At 52.0% G+C, this 16363-nt stretch overlaps 3 protein-coding genes across 6 annotated transcripts; 1 reads left to right on the plus strand and 2 right to left on the minus strand.

The window, feature by feature from the left end:
- Window positions 1-1987: 1987 nt before the first annotated feature.
- Stpg3 (sperm-tail PG-rich repeat containing 3) lies at window positions 1988-3893 on the minus strand. 2 transcript variants are annotated; one of them, XM_059260273.1, is made up of 6 exons: window positions 3753-3893; window positions 3509-3666; window positions 3263-3397; window positions 3085-3173; window positions 2514-2795; window positions 1988-2393 (listed from the first exon to the last, which is right to left on the minus strand). In XM_059260273.1, the coding sequence occupies exons 1-6, from the start codon at window positions 3857-3859 to the stop codon at window positions 2232-2234; spliced, it is 933 nt and encodes a 310-aa protein (XP_059116256.1). In that variant the 5' UTR covers window positions 3860-3893; the 3' UTR covers window positions 1988-2231. The 2 variants fall into 2 exon arrangements, with proteins under 2 accessions (XP_059116256.1, XP_059116257.1); XM_059260274.1 differs by having other exon boundaries at window positions 2504-2795; window positions 3753-3892.
- A 17-nt stretch (window positions 3894-3910) lies between these two features.
- Window positions 3911-11631, plus strand: Cimip2a (ciliary microtubule inner protein 2A). Of its 3 annotated transcripts, none has more exons than XM_059260269.1 (10): window positions 3911-4043; window positions 4642-4785; window positions 8043-8126; window positions 8387-8507; window positions 9541-9755; window positions 9854-10116; window positions 10226-10352; window positions 10636-10730; window positions 10977-11094; window positions 11435-11631. In XM_059260269.1, exons 4-10 carry the CDS (start codon window positions 8452-8454, stop codon window positions 11521-11523), a joined length of 963 nt encoding a protein of 320 aa, XP_059116252.1. In that variant the 5' UTR covers window positions 3911-4043; window positions 4642-4785; window positions 8043-8126; window positions 8387-8451; the 3' UTR covers window positions 11524-11631. The 3 variants fall into 3 exon arrangements, with proteins under 3 accessions (XP_059116252.1, XP_059116255.1, XP_059116253.1); XM_059260272.1 differs by having other exon boundaries at window positions 10274-10352; XM_059260270.1 differs by having other exon boundaries at window positions 8398-8507.
- On the minus strand, window positions 11514-13910 carry Tubb4b (tubulin beta 4B class IVb). Its single transcript, XM_059260275.1, has 4 exons — window positions 13752-13910; window positions 13343-13451; window positions 13155-13265; window positions 11514-12720 (listed from the first exon to the last, which is right to left on the minus strand). Exons 1-4 carry the CDS (start codon window positions 13806-13808, stop codon window positions 11660-11662), a joined length of 1338 nt encoding a protein of 445 aa, XP_059116258.1. The 5' UTR covers window positions 13809-13910; the 3' UTR covers window positions 11514-11659.
- Window positions 13911-16363: the final 2453 nt, after the last annotated feature.

Here is a 16363-nt window from a genome sequence, read left to right on the forward strand (position 1 = left end):
TGTTGCTCCAAGGCTTCCACTCTGCAGACGGGATGGTGATGACAGCAAGGCAAAACTACTGCAAGAGTGAGCGCTCAGAGGATGGCAAGGCAGCTCAGTGGTGAGTGTGCTTGTTGCCATGTCTGAAGACCTGAGCCGGATCCCTGAAGCTGACATTGTTCTAGTTCTCTGACATGTGAATGCAGTGGTACATATTAAAAAAAAAAAACAAACAAACAGACAAACAAACAAAAAAACCTCTGGAGGAACACTTGTTACTGTTGCAAAGGACCCAGCCTGGGTTTGGTTCCCAACATTCACATGGTGGTTCATAACTATCCATAACTCCAGTTCCAGGGGATCTGATGCCCTCTTCTGACCTCCTCAAGTACCAGGCATACATGTGGTATACAGACATACATGCAGACAAAACATTAAAACATTCATGCACATAGCCAGGCATGGTGGTGCACACCTTTAGTCCCAACACTCGGGAGGTAGAGGTAAATGGATCTCTGTGAGTTCGAGGCCAGCCTGGTCTATAGAGTGAGTTCCAAGACAGGCTCCAAAGCTACACAGAGAAACCCTGTCTCAAAAAACAAAAAAAAAAAAAGAAGAAAAGAAAAGGAAAACATTCATAGACATAAGATGAAATCACTTTTTTAAGTGAATTCTTATAGAATTGTATTACATGGGGCTGGAGAGATGGCTCAGAGGTTAAGAGCACTGACTGCTCTTCCGGAGGTCCTGAGTTCAATTCCCAGCAACCACATGGTGGCTCACAACCATCTGTAATGAGACTGGTGCCCTCTTCTGGCCTGCAGTCATACATGCTGTATACATAGTAAATAGTAAATAAATAAATCTTTAAAAAAAAAAAAAGAATTGTATTACATGAAATATATAGAATATACAAATTAAGTGAATTCTGGTTTAGGGTTGGTGATGATGCACTTTTTTTTTTTTTTTTTTTGAGACAGGGGCAATTTAGACCATGTGGCCTCAAACTCAGATCCCCTACCTCTGTCTCCTGACTGCTGGGATTAAAGGCTTGTGGTGCCACACTCAGCAAAGATGCATATCTTTAATCCTAGAATTTGGGAGGTAGAAGCAGGCAGATCCCTGGGAGTTCAAGGTTAGCCTGGTTTGCATAGTGACTTCCAAGACAGCCAGGGCTACATAGTGAGAGCCTGTCTGGGGGAGGAGAGGAAGGAAGAAATAAAAGTCATCTCTGAGAGCTGGAGAGATGGCTCAGCAGTTAAGAGCACTTGCCATTCCAGCAGGGGGGACCCGAGTTCAGTTCTGGCACCTACGGGGCAGTCTGTAACCATCTGTAACACCAGTTCCAAAGGATCTAATGTCTTCTGGGCACTAGGCACACAAGGTGCATATACCATTCATGCAAGTGAAACACTATACACATAAAAAATGGTAACATTTTTAAGTGAGGTCTGTGCCTGGGTGAGGAAGAAAGGATGGAGTGGGCCCTGGAGAAACAGGGCCCTTACAGCTAGGCAGTCACTAGCTGTAAGGTGAGGCGCCTGCAGGGGGCTCCTTCTAAGTAGGAAAGCAGGCCAGTGGTGCTCAGGGACCCAATAGTCAGCTACTGCGGGGGGAGGGGGGAGCTGAAGGCTTTGGGCTTAGGTTCTCAGAACACAGGGTACCAAGCCCAGTTGAATCTTCATGTCAAAGCTCCAGGGAAACAGGGCCAGTGTCTGGTGAACTGATTCCCTCGGTCCTGCCTAGTGGGCTAGACAAGGCTATGCTTGTGTGAAGATGGCAATACTCCCGATTCTGGCCTCCTACCGTATCCCACTAGTTCTTCAGCTCAGCAAACAGCCTGACCCTCAGGTAGATGCTGGACCTTGGGTGACATTGCCACAGGATCCTTTTCCTAGTCTATCCAAGGTCAGGAAGCTTAGGGTTAGTTCCCAGGCTGCCATTTCAATTCTGAAAGAAGAAAAGCGCACCATGCAGGAGCAGCGAAAACCACGACTACCAGGAAAGCTAGAAATAAGCAGGAAGCCACATATTCGAAACAGCCCATTAGGCAAAGGATGGGCAACCAGAGACCACAGTTCAAAAGAACCATTTGCATCTCAGTATGGTAGGGGGAGGAGGGCCCTGGAAAGACTCTTCTTGTTGCGCAGTGTAAGCCAGAAGAGTGGGTGAGGGGTGTCCAGATGGTCAGAAGGCCAGGCTGCAGGCAGAGAGTGAGTTCCAAAGGAAACCCAGGAAAACTTCAAGGGAGGTCAGCTTTGCAATCTACACCCGATGGGCCTACAGTGTGCAGAAGGGGCCTGTGTCGTGACGCTTGGGCCTGCGCACTCCTTGGATGACCACTCCAGGCGGAGATGGGAAGCGTGAGTTGTAGCAGTCTTCCACGTAGTAGGCAGCCGGACCTGGGGTTCGGGCTGCAGAGAGAGTGAGCTGACCCTAGTCCTTACCCCCGCATCCCCCCTGTGAGGCCCAAGCCCCACTCCACCCTCAGGCAGGCCAAGCCTCTTTTCCTAGGCCTCCTTACAGGAGCTGACCCAGGAGACAAACGCAGGGGAGCGACTCATGGAGAAGGCAGGTGAGCGTGTACTCTGCAGACGGTACCCAGGAAGGATGTTATAGGTGTTGGGGCTGGGTCGCTTCTCGCCAGAGGGCTGTGAGGCAGCCAAGAGTGGGGTATAGGCACAAGGACCTCGGGCTCGTAGCATCCCTGGGCGCAAATCCCTGGGTATCTTGACAACAGAGCGGCGGCGGCCTCCAAAGCTGAAGGCCGGGAAGGCAGGCTGGCTCAGCGGCCTGTACTCGGCGGGCGATGGCCACTGTGAGGAGTCAGGATGCGACCCGGGGCTGCAATCTCCTTGCCTAGCTTTACCCTATCCTCCAGGCCTAACTCTTCTTTTTTTTTTTTTTTTTTTTTTTTTTTGATCCCCTTAGTTCCGCCCATCACCAAGCCCAGCCACGTAGCTCCTCCCTCCAACCCCTCCCACCAGCCGCCTGACCCCTTTCCTGGTCTCCTCCTCCTCATCTGCAACACCCCCACCTTCTGCCAGGAATCCCCTCAGCATCTCCTCCCACCCTCCCTCTACCTGGCCCACACAGTGTCTCTACCTTTCGCTCTCGGTTGAAGTCGGTCTTCTGCGTGAAGGGGCTTTCACTTTGGAGCCACAAGGTCTGCCACGCCCTACGGCCACCACCCTCTGCAGTGGGGGCGGATAGTTGGTGGGGAGGTCTTCAGGGCAGGAGGCCCCCACTCCCCAGGTATAGGCAGGGCTGTGGGGACATGCACCTCGACCAGGGTACTTGTGGCCCATGGTGTACTGGGGATGTGGAGAGGACTCCCGAAGAGAAGCACTGGGCACTTCATACTTGGTGGGGCCCGGGACATCCAGGTCAGTCAGGATCGGAGGGCGTCGCTCTTGCACTGGTGTGAAAAGCAAGCTCTAGACCCATTTCTTCCCAGAAGACTGCTTTCACCTTATCCCTTCCCACACTGGCCTGGGGTGGGGGTGAGGTAGCCAAGAATCTCACTCACACAGATCCCTCAGGGTCTCTGCGCAGGTAGATGTGGACTCTTTGGGGGTGCTCATTTTTGACCTGAAGCCACTTGGGGCCCTCTTTGCCTTTGGGGGCCACATCTCGTTCCAGGCTGCCTCAAGCTCCTGGTCCCACCACAGCACAGCAGCCTCGGGCCTGCAAGGAAGCCAACAACCACTGTCCACCTGTCCGACTGGTCTTTCCTCCTGAGTCCTCACCTGTCCGCCACCCTCCGAAATTACTGGGTGGGATGAAGAGGTTGCTGACTCAGGGGACCCCGGGTCCAGTGTTTGCCTCCATTGATGTAAAAATTTGCCAGGAATTTCACAGCCTTCTGGTCAAAGTTCATTCTAGGTCTCGGGCTCTCTTTCCAGAGGGCACTGCTGGGCTCTGTGACCTCACTGTTGGGTCATGCCCCTCCCTTCTGTTGCTGGGAGCTCCCGAGGAAAGGAACATTGTCCAGATCAGGAGGGACTCTCCTACAAGGCCTCCATCCTCTGCCCCTCTCCCTACCTGTTGAGACCGTCATCCAGGTCAGCCTTGGTCAAGACAGGCTCTAACCTGTCCCAACCCTTTTTTTTTTCCTCTCTGGGGGGCTTGGGTCCACTCTAGTAGTACTTCCAGTAGGTCTGGAGCCCCACCCTAGGTGAAGAGGGGGTGGGGCATGTGAGTACATGCCAAGTCCTGCAGTATGGCAGGTGTGTGAGTGAGGGCCAGCTAACAGGAGAACGACAGTCAGGAGGAAGAGAAGGGCTGGTGCCCCTGCAGCAGACCCTGTCATGGGGAGACGAAGCACAGTAACTCGGGCCTGCCTTCCGAGTCAGGCCAGTTCCGGCAGGGCTAGTTAGGAGCGCTTGTCTTCTGCCTCTGCCTGCATCCACCGAGGCCAGAAGGCCAGAATGTATTAGATGAACAAAGGAATACTGAGCCTGAAGAAGCAAGAACCCATCTGGGCATGAAGGCCCTTGCAGAGCGGCCTCTGGTGCGGGCTGGTCTGGCTGTTCCAGCCCTGACCTTGGCCCCCACACTTCCCAGGCAGCACTCAAGACAAAAAAATACCCTCTCCACAGAGTCTCCTCCAGCACTCTTCCACCGTGACTGGGCCTCTTCCTTTCTGATCTCTCCCTTTAGCACTGGCCCTGACTGACACTTCTCTGGACAGATGGATGGAGACATGAGGAAACAAGTTTGATTTGGACGAAGGTTTCACAGGCTGCCCAGAGCCTCCTCCCGCATTGTGCAGTGTCCTTTGAGAACGTAATTGATGGTGTTAAGGTACCTGGTGTGGAGGATTCTGAAGAAGCACTTGCTGACATTTAGGTGTCTCCAGTTCCTCCCTGCAGTAAATATTGCTGTGGGGATACTGGCGGCTCCAGAAGTAACGGGCCCGCTGTGCACTCATGAGAACCTGAGTGGGATGCCCAGTAGCCACATAAAATTCAGGGGTGGGCCTCTGCACCCCCAGCACTGGGGAGATGGAGGATCCCCAGAGTTCACTGGCCAGCCAGTTGAACTGAACCGATGCATTCCAAGTTCTGTGAGACAAGCCATATCTCGAAAACAAAAACCTAAGATGGGGAGCAGTTGAGGAAGACTCCCAACGCCAGGTCCTGGCCTCTAGCACACACTCCTACTGCTGTGGAGCTGTGCATGGTGGCCACACCTGTAACCCCAGCCCTTGGGAGGCTGAGGCAAGAGTATGGCTGCAAGTTCAAGGCCAGGTTGGGATACATAGCAAGCAAGAAAGAAAAAAAAATAGATGTAGTTGTGATGGTGTCACACATGTATATTTCTTGCTTCGGGAATTATTTAATGTGTATGCATGTTTTGCCTACATGTACATACGTGTTGCCACATTTAAACCTAGTGATGTGGTGGTCTGAAAAGGGCATCAGCTGCATCTGGAAGTGGAGTTACATATGGTTGTGAACTACCATGTGGATGCTGGGAGTTGAACCTGGATCTTCTGCAAGATCAACAAGAGCTGCTAAAACACCTCTCTAGTCCCCACCACAACCACCATATGTCTTTGGCTATTAGTTTCGGAGCACTTCTTTAGGGTGGTGAGAGCAGTGTCTTCTTTGGACTTGATCTATATAAGCAAATTGTGCTCCAGGTGTACCTCAGCAACCCACATTAAAAACTGCCATTATCGGAGCTGGAGAACTGGCTCAGAGGTTAAGAGCACTGACGGCTCTTCCAGAGGTCCTGAGTTCAATTCCCAGCACCCACATGGTGGCTTACAACCATCTGTAATGAGATCTGGTACCCTCTTCCATATAATAAATAAATAAATCTTTAATAAATAAATAAATAATAATTTAAAAAAAAAACAAAAAAAAACTGCCATTATCAGCATATGATCAGCATTTATTTGATTCAGGAACAACTGTACCTTTTTGTGTTTAGAGGCTCTGGGTTTGTCTTGTTTTCAAACATTTGCGTCTATATTTGCATTTTAATATTGGGGGCTAATTTTTAATGTTTTATTTCATAAGATGTTTTAAAAGATTTATTTTTAATGAGACTCTAAAGCAATCATCTGAATTTATTTACTTTTGGTTTTTCAGACAAGGTTTTTCTGTGTAGCCCTGACTGTCCTGTAGACCAGGCTGGCCTGGAACTCAGAGATCTGCCTGCCTCGGCCTCTTGAATTCTGGGATTGAAGGCTTGTGCCACTACGGCCCAGCTATCTTTAGTATTTGTAACTATGTCTGTGTGTCTGTGTGTAGGTATGTGCACTTGAGTGCAGATGCCCAGAGGCCGGGGGTGTGGGATTCCTTGGAGCTAGAGTCATGAGATACTTGATGTGAGTGCTGGCAATCAAGCTCGTGTCCTCTGGGAGAGTGGTCATCCCCTGAGCCATCTCTCCAGCCCTCCACAAGTCCTTTATGTGGACTTATCTGTTCACACAGCTGTTGCAAAGTTTAGTCTGCCTTCCATTATTGCTTATGCTGGTTTTCCCTTTGTGATACATTCACTTTTATGGTTATAAAGTTCTTCCTGCGAGCTGGGGACATAGCTCAATTGTGCTTTCTGTGCAAGTTATGTGGACTTCAGTATTACTCACCAGCACATACAGAAAAAGCTCGTCTTGGTGGCATGCCTGGGCCATCAAGATGGCTCAGTGGGTAAAGGGACTTGCCACCAAAGCCTGACAATCCGAGTTCACTACTCCCCAGAACCCACATGGTGGAAGAGATAACCAACTCCCCAGAGTTGTCCTCAGACCTTCACAGGAGTGCCATAGCACATGTGTACACAAACATTAAAAAACTGTTTTATAAAGCAAGTGTTGGGGAAGCACACAGGGGGATCCCTGGGCTCACTGGCTGGCTGGCCTAGCTTAATCAGTAAGCCTCAAACACCAATGAGAGAAGCTGCCTTAGAAAACAAGGTTGGCCCGGCGGTGGTGGCACACGCCTTTAATCCCAGCACTCGGGAGGCAGAGGCAGGTGGATCTCTGTGAGTTCAAGGCCAGCCTGGGCTACAGAGATCCAGGACAAGCACCAAAACTACACAGAGAAACCCTTTCTCGAAAAACCAAAAAAAAAAAAAAAAAAAAAGCCAAACAAACAAACAAACAAACAAAACCCCAAGGTTGACAGTGTTAGGGGAAGGCTAGAACATGACCACTGGGCTCTGCACACATCTGAGCATGTCTGCACACATATGCAAAAACAAAGGGTTTTTATTATCAAATAGGGTTTTATTTGCCTAGAGTGTGTTAGTAGAATTCAGAGGACAACTTTTGGGAGTAAGCTCTCTCCTTTCCCTTGGTGAGTTCCTGGGACTGAACTCAGTCTGTCAGCTGTCATGACGGGCAGTCTTTACCTCTGAGCCATCTCACCAGCATCAAAGAAAGCTTTTTTTGTTGTTTAATTTTTAGTTTATGTTCATTGGTGTTTTGCCTGCATGTATGTCTAAGAGAGGGTGTCAGAAGCCCTGGAACTCGAGTTACAGACAGGTGTGAGTTGCCATGGGAATTGAACCTGGGTCCTCTGAAAGAGCAGCCAGTGCTCTTAACCACTAAGCCATATCTCCGGCCCTGAGAGTTCTTTCTACATTAAAAAAAACAGAAAGGAGGGCCGAGCGGTAGTTTGCGCACGCCTTTAATCCCAGCACTCAGGAGGCAGAGGCAGTGTGAGTTTGAGGCCAGCCTGGGCTACAGAGTGAGTTCCAAGAAAGGCGCAAAGCTACACAGAGAAACCTTGTCTCAAAAAACCAAAACCAAAACCAAAACCAAAACCAAACCAAACCAAACAAAAAACAGAAAGGGGGGGCCGAGGGGTGGTTTGCGCACACCTTTAATCCCAGCACTCAGGAGGCAGAGGCAGGCGGATCTGTGTGTGAGTTTGAGGCCAGCCTGGGCTACAGAGTGAGTTCCAGGAAAGGCGCAAAGCTACACAGAGAAACCCTGTCTCGAAAAACCAAAACCAAAGCCAAACCAAACCAAAAAAAACAAAACAAAACAAAACAAAAAAAAACAGAAAGGGGATTTGTTAAGTATGGAAATCAATGTCTTACTACAGGGGAACAAGCCTATTGGAGAGTCCACACAGCTGTCATCTGGGAAACCTGACTCAGTGCTGACTTCATCAGTGGAGAAGGACTAGGTAAAGAACCCCACCCTAAAGCAGGGACTGCTTGTCAGTGGGTCTTGGCCTCGGGGAGTAGTGAGACTCCAACCTCTTTCCATTTCTGGCTCCTGAGCTCTGGGTGAGTGGGGCTTCCTTCCAGGACACCCTGCCTTGCTCAGGACACCTTCCTAACTGGTCTTTGAACTAGAGATGCTGTGAGATTGGGAGCACTCACAGGGTTAACAGATGGCCGGGTCCATAATGCTGGCCCCTTCACAATGGTTACCAGGCAACAGGTCTCTTTCAGGGAAGGAAGGTGGACACAGAAAGGGCTGAACCAGCAAGGGCAGAGTCAAAGCAAATGACAGCTACTCAGAAACACAGCCTCTTCACTCCAGAACCCCACTACATCCCTGGGTAAGAGCTGGGAGCTCTACAGAGAGGTTGGGGTCGGGATAGAGGGATGAGCAGTAGGGCTGGGGTTTAACCTGGACTCCAGGAGGCTGAGGACCAATGCTGAAGAGACCCAAAGCCAGGGTTACCAAGGAGTGGAATAGAGACCACTGGGGCTGAAGAGCTCTGGGACAGGAAAATCTGAGCTGGAGCTACAGATGAAGGCCTAGGCCTCACCCTAAACCTGAATGCAGTACTAGGTGGCCAGTGTGTCTGTCAAGGGCAAAAACTGTGGCAGCCAAACAATCTGGCAGAGACTGGATAAGCAAATACTGGACTTGCCCTCCATAGGCAGCGGTGATTCAGATATGGAAGAAGTATAGTCTGGTGTTGCCCAGAGGTAGGGTGCCTAACATGCATATGCAAAGTCCTGGGTCTGATCTCCAGCACAGCAAACTAAATAATAAAATAAAAAACTTCCAAAGAAAGTGTGTGTGCATGCCTGCCTAGGCCCAAGTGCAACATGGGACATAGAATAGGGGGAAACTGAAGGACCTATACCTCCTTTCAACATTGGTCACTTTTGGAGGTGTCAATGGGGTGAGGGAGAGAGTGTTGAGAATGGTTGGGTACCGGGCTGGAGAGATGACTCTGCTGTTAAGAGCACTTGCTGGTCTTGCAGAGTTCAGAAGTTCAAGTCTCAGTATCCACGTGGTAGCTTCACAACAAACTGTACCTCCAGTTTCAGGGGCTCCATCACCCTCTTCTGACTTCCACAAGGACTAGACACCCATGTGGTACACAGACATGCATGTAGGCAAAACACCCATGTACATACAATGCTAGACCTGCTGGGTGTAGGGGTCCACTGTGGAGAACAATCTGATCACAGTGATGACAGTGAAGACCTGGTGCGTTGTCACCTTTGACACATGCTACCCCGAGTCCTAGGCGTCGCAGAGAGCGGGTGCTTCCGGTACGTCATCTAAAGTGAGCCGTGGCCCAATGCCTGCTAACTAACAGACAGGGGTGGTATCACCCCTGCTTCTCTCCACAGCTATGCTGGTTTCTATCCTCAACTGCGCTACCAGGTGGGGAACACCTATGGGCGCACTACTGCGCAGCTGCTCACAGATCCCAGCGTCCAGAAGAGCCCCTGCTCTGTTCTGTCACCTATGTCCAAGCCCAAGTTCATCGAGGACTTCAGCAAATCTAAGTCACCATGGATTCCCTGCAGGGACCTGACAGAGCCTTACATCCCCCACTATACCAGTGAGCTTCAGGTCCGGGGTGGGACCCCACCCAGCCCTGCCTCAACTGGGGCTCCACCCTCCTTCCTATATGGCTCAAGAGCTGTCCTGTCTGTACAGGTCTGAAACCCTACAAGAATTTTGAGATCCTGGGCCAGCTCCCACGCCAGGAGATGGACACCCAGGGGCCGCCACAGGTAGAGAACATATCCAGACAGGTTTCAATGCCTGCAGGCTTCATGCCTTATCCTCCCTACCCACCATTCCCTCCAGGGAGAAAGGGAGAGGCTAAAGACCTGGGGCACCCAGGTCTACTGCTAGCATATGGGGAAGAGGCCTGGAAGAACGCAGCACCTCTTCAGGAGACCCCAGGGAGGTACCAGGTAAGTGGAGACACCTAGCCTGGCTCCTGGCTCCAACACACACACACACACACACACACACACACACACACAGAGAAGCTGTGTGGTCATTTACACTTCCTTGTCCCAGCTTTACCACTGCAGGAGGGATGAGTACCTGCCTTCACATCCCCCGCAGGAGACACTAGATGTGGGCAGGTTCCAGCGACTACCCCAGCTAGACCACCCCAACCTAATCCAACGCAAGGCCATCTCAGGTATGTGCTGGGTGCCTGGGCTGTTCCCAGTGAGGTTCCAAGGGTCCAGATGAGATGGTGAGAATAACAAGGCTTGTTACCTGGGCTCCTTCCTACCCTAGAACAGGGTTTGGCCTCAGGCTTAATACTTTTTTCCTTGAGCCAGCCCAGCTGCCCCCATGAGGAGCTAAATTTGGCCCCAACCTTTAGGGATGGAAGGGCTCAGCATTTCTGACACACCTGGGAGTGTGGGGTATGCCCGGAAGGCAGCCAGGGAAAAACCCTGACATCCACCCATCTCCAGGATATGCTGGCTTTGTCCCCCGGTTTGCCTGGGTGATGGGGATGAATTACCGTGATGGAGTCACACAAGCTATGGATGACTTTGACAAGAACCAGGTAGGAAAACATGGGCCTAGCCTCCTTCCAGGTGCCTCAGCTAGGCTGCTTCTGCTTCTGCTCCCAGCTGAAAGCATCCATTCCCCAGGGGTCACCCTTAAGGCCTTTTCACATCCTAACAAGGGCTGATTCCCTACCCTGGTAAGGGGGACTGGGTGGTCAGTCAGATGGGTAACAACCCTCAGAAGCAAGATCTTGGTCACCCATGTGGGGACAGTCCTTCTCAGCACATATCCATTTCTCCAGTTCATATTCAGACACCCAGTCTGTGCTCTGGGGGAAAGGCTGCCCAGGACCCACTGGCCAAGCACCACCATCTACAGAAGCCAAGGCCTGATTCCCTTCTACATGGGCTTCATCCCATGTGAGTACCGCTCCCTGCCAGAGGCCCATCCCCACTTCAAAAGGACAAGATCATACTACACACCAAACCTACGATGGGGTCAAATGGCTGGGGTCCCGCTCCACCTACCTCATCATCAGTTGTTAGCCCACTGTCCAGAGTCCCAGTTTTGTCTTAACTACCCAGTCAGTATGGGCTCAGCAGCCTCTCCCGTAAACTTACAAAGCCAGCAAGGTTACTCCATGCCTATTTGAAGAGGGTAACCACAAGATCCTAGAGAGGCTGCTCTGTTCACAGCCTGCACTGACCCCTCCCACTGTGCTAATCCCAGGAACTCAGCTTAAGCCTTTCTCTCTTGCAGCCATGCAGGACAACTACGCGCTGACATTCGGTAACAGCACCCGAAAGGCCTATCAGAAGGAACTGGAGAGGCGAAGCCACACACTATGAATTGCTTTAATGGTGGTATCTGTACAAGTGATGTCAGAACAGGACAGCAAATGCACAGTGGACATGGCTAGCAGACAAGCTGTGAATGAATAAAGAGTTCACACTGCTCCCATGCTTTTAGCTGCTTAAGACAGCTCTAGGCCACCTCCTCCTCAGCCTCCTCCTCAAACTCTCCCTCCTCCTCAGCCGTGGCATCCTGGTACTGCTGGTACTCGGACACCAGGTCATTCATGTTGCTCTCAGCCTCGGTGAACTCCATCTCATCCATGCCCTCACCCGTGTACCAGTGCAGGAAGGCCTTGCGTCGGAACATGGCTGTGAACTGCTCTGAGATGCGCTTAAACAGCTCCTGAATGGCGGTGCTGTTGCCGATGAAGGTGGCGGACATTTTTAGGCCCCGAGGTGGAATGTCACAGACAGCTGTTTTCACATTGTTGGGGATCCACTCAACAAAGTAGCTGCTGTTCTTGTTCTGGACGTTAAGCATCTGTTCGTCCACCTCCTTCATAGACATGCGGCCCCTGAACACGGCAGCCACGGTCAAGTAGCGCCCATGGCGGGGATCACAGGCAGCCATCATGTTCTTGGCATCAAACATCTGCTGGGTGAGCTCAGGAACTGTCAGGGCACGGTACTGCTGGCTACCTCGGCTGGTCAAGGGGGCAAAGCCAGGCATGAAGAAGTGCAGGCGAGGGAAGGGCACCATATTTACAGCCAGCTTCCGCAGGTCAGCATTTAGCTGGCCAGGGAATCGCAGGCAAGTGGTTACCCCACTCATAGTGGCGGACACTAGATGGTTCAGGTCGCCATAAGTGGGTGTGGTCAGCTTTAGGGTTCTGAAACAGATGTCATAGAGTGCTTCATTATCAATGCAATAGGTCTCATCTGTGTTTTCAACAAGCTGGTGTACTGAAAGGGTGGCATTGTAGGGCTCAACCACTGTGTCCGACACCTTAGGGGAAGGTACCACACTGAAGGTGTTCATGATTCTGTCCGGGTACTCCTCCCGGATCTTGCTGATAAGGAGGGTACCCATCCCAGACCCAGTCCCCCCACCCAGGGAGTGGGTCAGCTGGAAGCCCTGCAGGCAGTCACAGCTCTCAGCTTCCTTCCTCACAACGTCCAACACCGAGTCAACCAGCTCTGCGCCTTCTGTGTAGTGTCCCTTGGCCCAGTTGTTCCCAGCCCCACTCTGACCTGTAAGAGAAAACAGCTGGTCACTAACTAGGTACGTGCCCCAAAGGCCAAATGGTTTGAGGTTGTCACCTCTATAATAAAGTGAAAAGACCCCTGAAATGACACCACAGCAACCTGCCATGTGTGAAAAAAAGGGGGGGTTGGGGGGACCACAGTTAGGACAGTAACACTTCCTTAGGTACCCCTGCCAATATTCAAGGACAGCACAGGGACCCCGGCCACCGGGTCAGGTTTGCTCACACTCTCTACCAGCAACTAGCCTACCAGCAGACAGACTTTCCTCCCAAAGCTGCTTTGACCAAGGGATTGAGTGACTCAGAGGTCAGGAAAAGTGTTACACCTGGGCAGCTAGTCAGCAGGGACTTTAGGTCAGCCCCTTGACCTTTGAGCCTCAGGGGGTAGCAAGCTCCGCCCACACCCCCCGCCGCACTCACCGAAGACGAAGTTATCAGGTCTGAAGATCTGCCCGAAGGGCCCTGAGCGCACCGAGTCCATGGTGCCCGGCTCCAAGTCCACGAGCACGGCACGGGGGACATACTTGCCACCTGGTGGGACAGGGGGTCGTCAAGCGTGGTCAAACCGGAGGGGTGATCGGGACGATGTACGGATAGAGGAGTCTTACCGGTGGCCTCGTTGTAGTACACGTTGATACGCTCCAGCTGGAGGTCGCTATCTCCGTGGTACGTGCCGGTAGGATCAATGCCATGCTCGTCGCTGATCACCTCCCAGAACTGCAAGGGACTCGGGCGTTAGCTGAGTCACGGCGGCCGGTGCGCTCCAAGGCAGCCCCGCCCCGGATGGGTGCGGCAGGCCCTTCCCCCCACCCCCCACCACCCCCGTCTCCAAAGCGCCCTGAGCGACGGGTCCCTAGGGCCTCGCACGGTCCGCCCCCACCGCCACCAGCCACCGCTTCTACGTCCCGGCCCAGCGTACGCCGGTATCCAGGACGCAGTGAGAGCGCCGCCGCTTCCGCCATCTTCCCCGGCTGACCGTACCGCTGGCGCCCGTCCAGCAGAGCCCTAGCCGCTTACCTTGGCGCCAATCTGGTTGCCGCACTGCCCAGCCTGCAGGTGCACGATCTCCCTCATGGCGGCGGCGAATGCGGAGCGGCTGCAGAGGAGGAACAAGCTGGGAGGAGCAGGCGCACAGAGTGCTACAACCGACGCTCTACCAGCACCTATATACCCCTCATAGCCCGCCTTCGCAAGCCTAGGATTGGGCCGCCAGAACGAGGCCAAGAAGCACTCTTGTTTGATTGGCTGCTTTTCCGTCAATCAAGTGGCCTAGGGCCCGCCTTCCCAACGATATACGCTCATTATTGGTCAGTACTGTCTAAGGTTCTCCCTATCACAATCCCCGCCCTGGCGCCGCAGTGCTCAATTCATTGGGTGTTTCAAATGATTGATTTGCACCCTCATTGGCTGCCTCCTGGGAGCACGCCGAAAGCCTGACACTATTGGCTGCGCTGGGTTGGCGTCCTGGTAACCGCCGCAGTGCAGCGCGCGGGCGGGACGTGGAAAGCAAGCTTCCGGCCGAGAGGGAGGGGGCCTCTTTTCAGAGTTTTGTGGGCTCGCTTTGGTGTGAGGGTCCGTGTGCTGCTGCTGGGGAGAGAAAAGAGCCGAAGGCATTGCACTCCGGGTGCAATTGCGGTCCAGCTCGGGGACTTCCAAACTGAGGCGGACTGTAGCCATGAAATCCGGCCCAGCTGGGTCCTCCCGGGACGCACTGGGCAGGCGCGGGGTCTGTTTGTTCCCGGGAGGGCCCTCCCTCCGCCTCTTCGGCTGCGCTCCGTGTTGTGGAAACCAGCTGGCCTGGAGCCGGTCTCCTTGGAGCCTTCTCTCTAAGTGCGCGCAGAGCTGCATGGAGACTGCAGGGCTGGGCATGCCTGGCCATGACTCTATGAGAGGGAAAAACAAACAAACGTATGAAACTTAAATTAAGTCCCTGCCCTGTAGTGGATCGCTTAGAGAACAATCCATTTATATATTTTTATAAGTTTTTTTCTGAGGTGTCTGGTTCAAAGCTCCCCCTACCCTCAAAATGGCAGTGCTGACAATGTCCTAAACATGACTTGGCCAGGTAAACAAGCCTAAAAAGTTCCTGTTTACAAGAAAAGTAAATCTCTTTTCGGTGTTTTCGGTTCACCAGGAACTCCCTCCCTTAACTTCCCCCCAAAATCAATTCTGCCAAAGCATGTGGTTCTGAATCAATCCTTTTCCGCCATTTGCTCTTTTTCCCCCTCACCCTCAATGGCCTTGACAGTTTAATCCCTAATAAATCTTTCTGCCCATGGAACTAAAAAAAAATTAAATCTTTTAGTTCGGTTGTTTCTCTGCCATCATTTATATGAGGCAGGGTCTTCTAACTGGTAAACTGGAATTCAGCTCAAGGAAATTCTGCGTTAGCCTCCAGAATGCAAGGATTTACAGGCCTTCCCATGCCTAACTTGGTAATTTTTTTTCTTTTTTTTTTAAGGAATATTACAATATGGGGTCTGTTCTAGTCCACGCACCAGGCATCTGTGGGTCTAGCTTTTGGTATGAACTACCTTCAAATCTAACTGTGTTAGGCAATCCCTATTGGTTGTGGTATCCAATGACCAACAATGTCACAGGGAAAAGCCATCAGGACAAGCAGAATCCTATATCCTAAGCAGCAGCATTCTGTTGGATGGAGTCCTATTGTTCATGTTTACCATCCTAACAAGTGTGCTAGTCTCTAGCAAGATCTGACTGTCCTGCCCCCTTCCCTAAAAGTTCAGAAAGCGGGACATGGGTTCTGTTGACCACACTTAGAGGACCCAGGAGGGCTAGATGTGTGTGAGGTGCACCAGGTCACTTTTGGGCATGCTGAGAGTTCTCTCAATGCCCAGATTATCTTCTGAGTTGACTCATCCTCACAGAGTAGCTTGGAGGCCAAGCAGTAGACTTAACCACCAGAATCTCAAAGTCAGCACATTCATATCCATGAAGGAGGCAGAAGTTCTAAGCTTTAACACCAAGAGCTTCTCTTTGAGATGTTTGGGTCTCAAGCTGGGCAATAGGTATGAATAACATAGCATAACTGTGGTTCTTGAGCATAAGCCCACCAAGGACAGTGGCTGCCCACAGCCGGTAAGAGAAGACACTATAGATCTTCACCATGAACCAAGAGTACCCCTGTGCTAGTGAGAAAGAAGACCCAGGAAGACCTGGAGCCTATAGCCTGAGAGGATGTGCACAGAGCCAGCCAGAAGAGCAGGGAAGTGAGGCAGAATGGGCTGTGGGAGCATTGAGTGCCTGCCTGCCTTCCCTCCCCAGCCTGCAGCTGTTGGAGGCTGCACAAGGAAGGCTCTGTTTACTGGTGGCCATGGTCCCAGTGGGAGGGTACATTACTGCCAGGCAGGAGCAGCAGGCAGACAGTCTTTGCGGCCTTAAAGGACCCTGTGGTCAGCTTTTGTGGAAGGCCTTCCCTCACCCCGGAAGGAGAGGTGCCAAGGTGCTTCCCCTGTGGACTAGGCCTCACTGACTCCCTCAGTGGGTCTTCCAGGGAAGCAGTCTGGCTCAGCCCCGCCTCTGGAACATCAGAGAACACCATGAGGCTGTGTAAAAGCACTCTGCAATCAATCACAAGAGTGGGTGAACTAAGGCTGCAGTGCACAGAC

This window comes from Peromyscus eremicus, chromosome 4, assembly GCF_949786415.1.
Source record: "Peromyscus eremicus chromosome 4, PerEre_H2_v1, whole genome shotgun sequence".
Lineage (NCBI taxonomy): Eukaryota > Metazoa > Chordata > Mammalia > Rodentia > Cricetidae > Peromyscus > Peromyscus eremicus.

What these genes read in the sequence shown, in the direction of transcription:
- Tubb4b (XM_059260275.1), bottom strand. Translation starts at nt 13,808, where the DNA reads ATGAGGGAGATCGTGCACCTGCAGGCTGGGCAGTGCGGCAACCAGATT. An exon ending in GCAACCAGATTGGCGCCAAG is followed by an intron (nt 13,452 to 13,751) that starts GTAAGCGGCTAG and finishes AGTCCCTTGCAG; the next exon opens with TTCTGGGAGGTGATCAGCGA. An exon ending in GTACTACAACGAGGCCACCG is followed by an intron (nt 13,266 to 13,342) that starts GTAAGACTCCTC and finishes CTGTCCCACCAG; the next exon opens with GTGGCAAGTATGTCCCCCGT.
- Stpg3 (XM_059260273.1), bottom strand. Translation starts at nt 3,859, where the DNA reads ATGAACTTTGACCAGAAGGCTGTGAAATTCCTGGCAAATTTTTACATC. An exon ending in CCACAAGTACCCTGGTCGAG is followed by an intron (nt 3,174 to 3,262) that starts GTGCATGTCCCC and finishes CCCCCACTGCAG; the next exon opens with AGGGTGGTGGCCGTAGGGCG. An exon ending in ACTTCAACCGAGAGCGAAAG is followed by an intron (nt 2,796 to 3,084) that starts GTAGAGACACTG and finishes GACTCCTCACAG; the next exon opens with TGGCCATCGCCCGCCGAGTA.
- Cimip2a (XM_059260269.1), top strand. Translation starts at nt 8,452, where the DNA reads ATGACAGCTACTCAGAAACACAGCCTCTTCACTCCAGAACCCCACTAC. An exon ending in CCAACGCAAGGCCATCTCAG is followed by an intron (nt 10,353 to 10,635) that starts GTATGTGCTGGG and finishes ACCCATCTCCAG; the next exon opens with GATATGCTGGCTTTGTCCCC. An exon ending in ATGACTTTGACAAGAACCAG is followed by an intron (nt 10,731 to 10,976) that starts GTAGGAAAACAT and finishes CCATTTCTCCAG; the next exon opens with TTCATATTCAGACACCCAGT.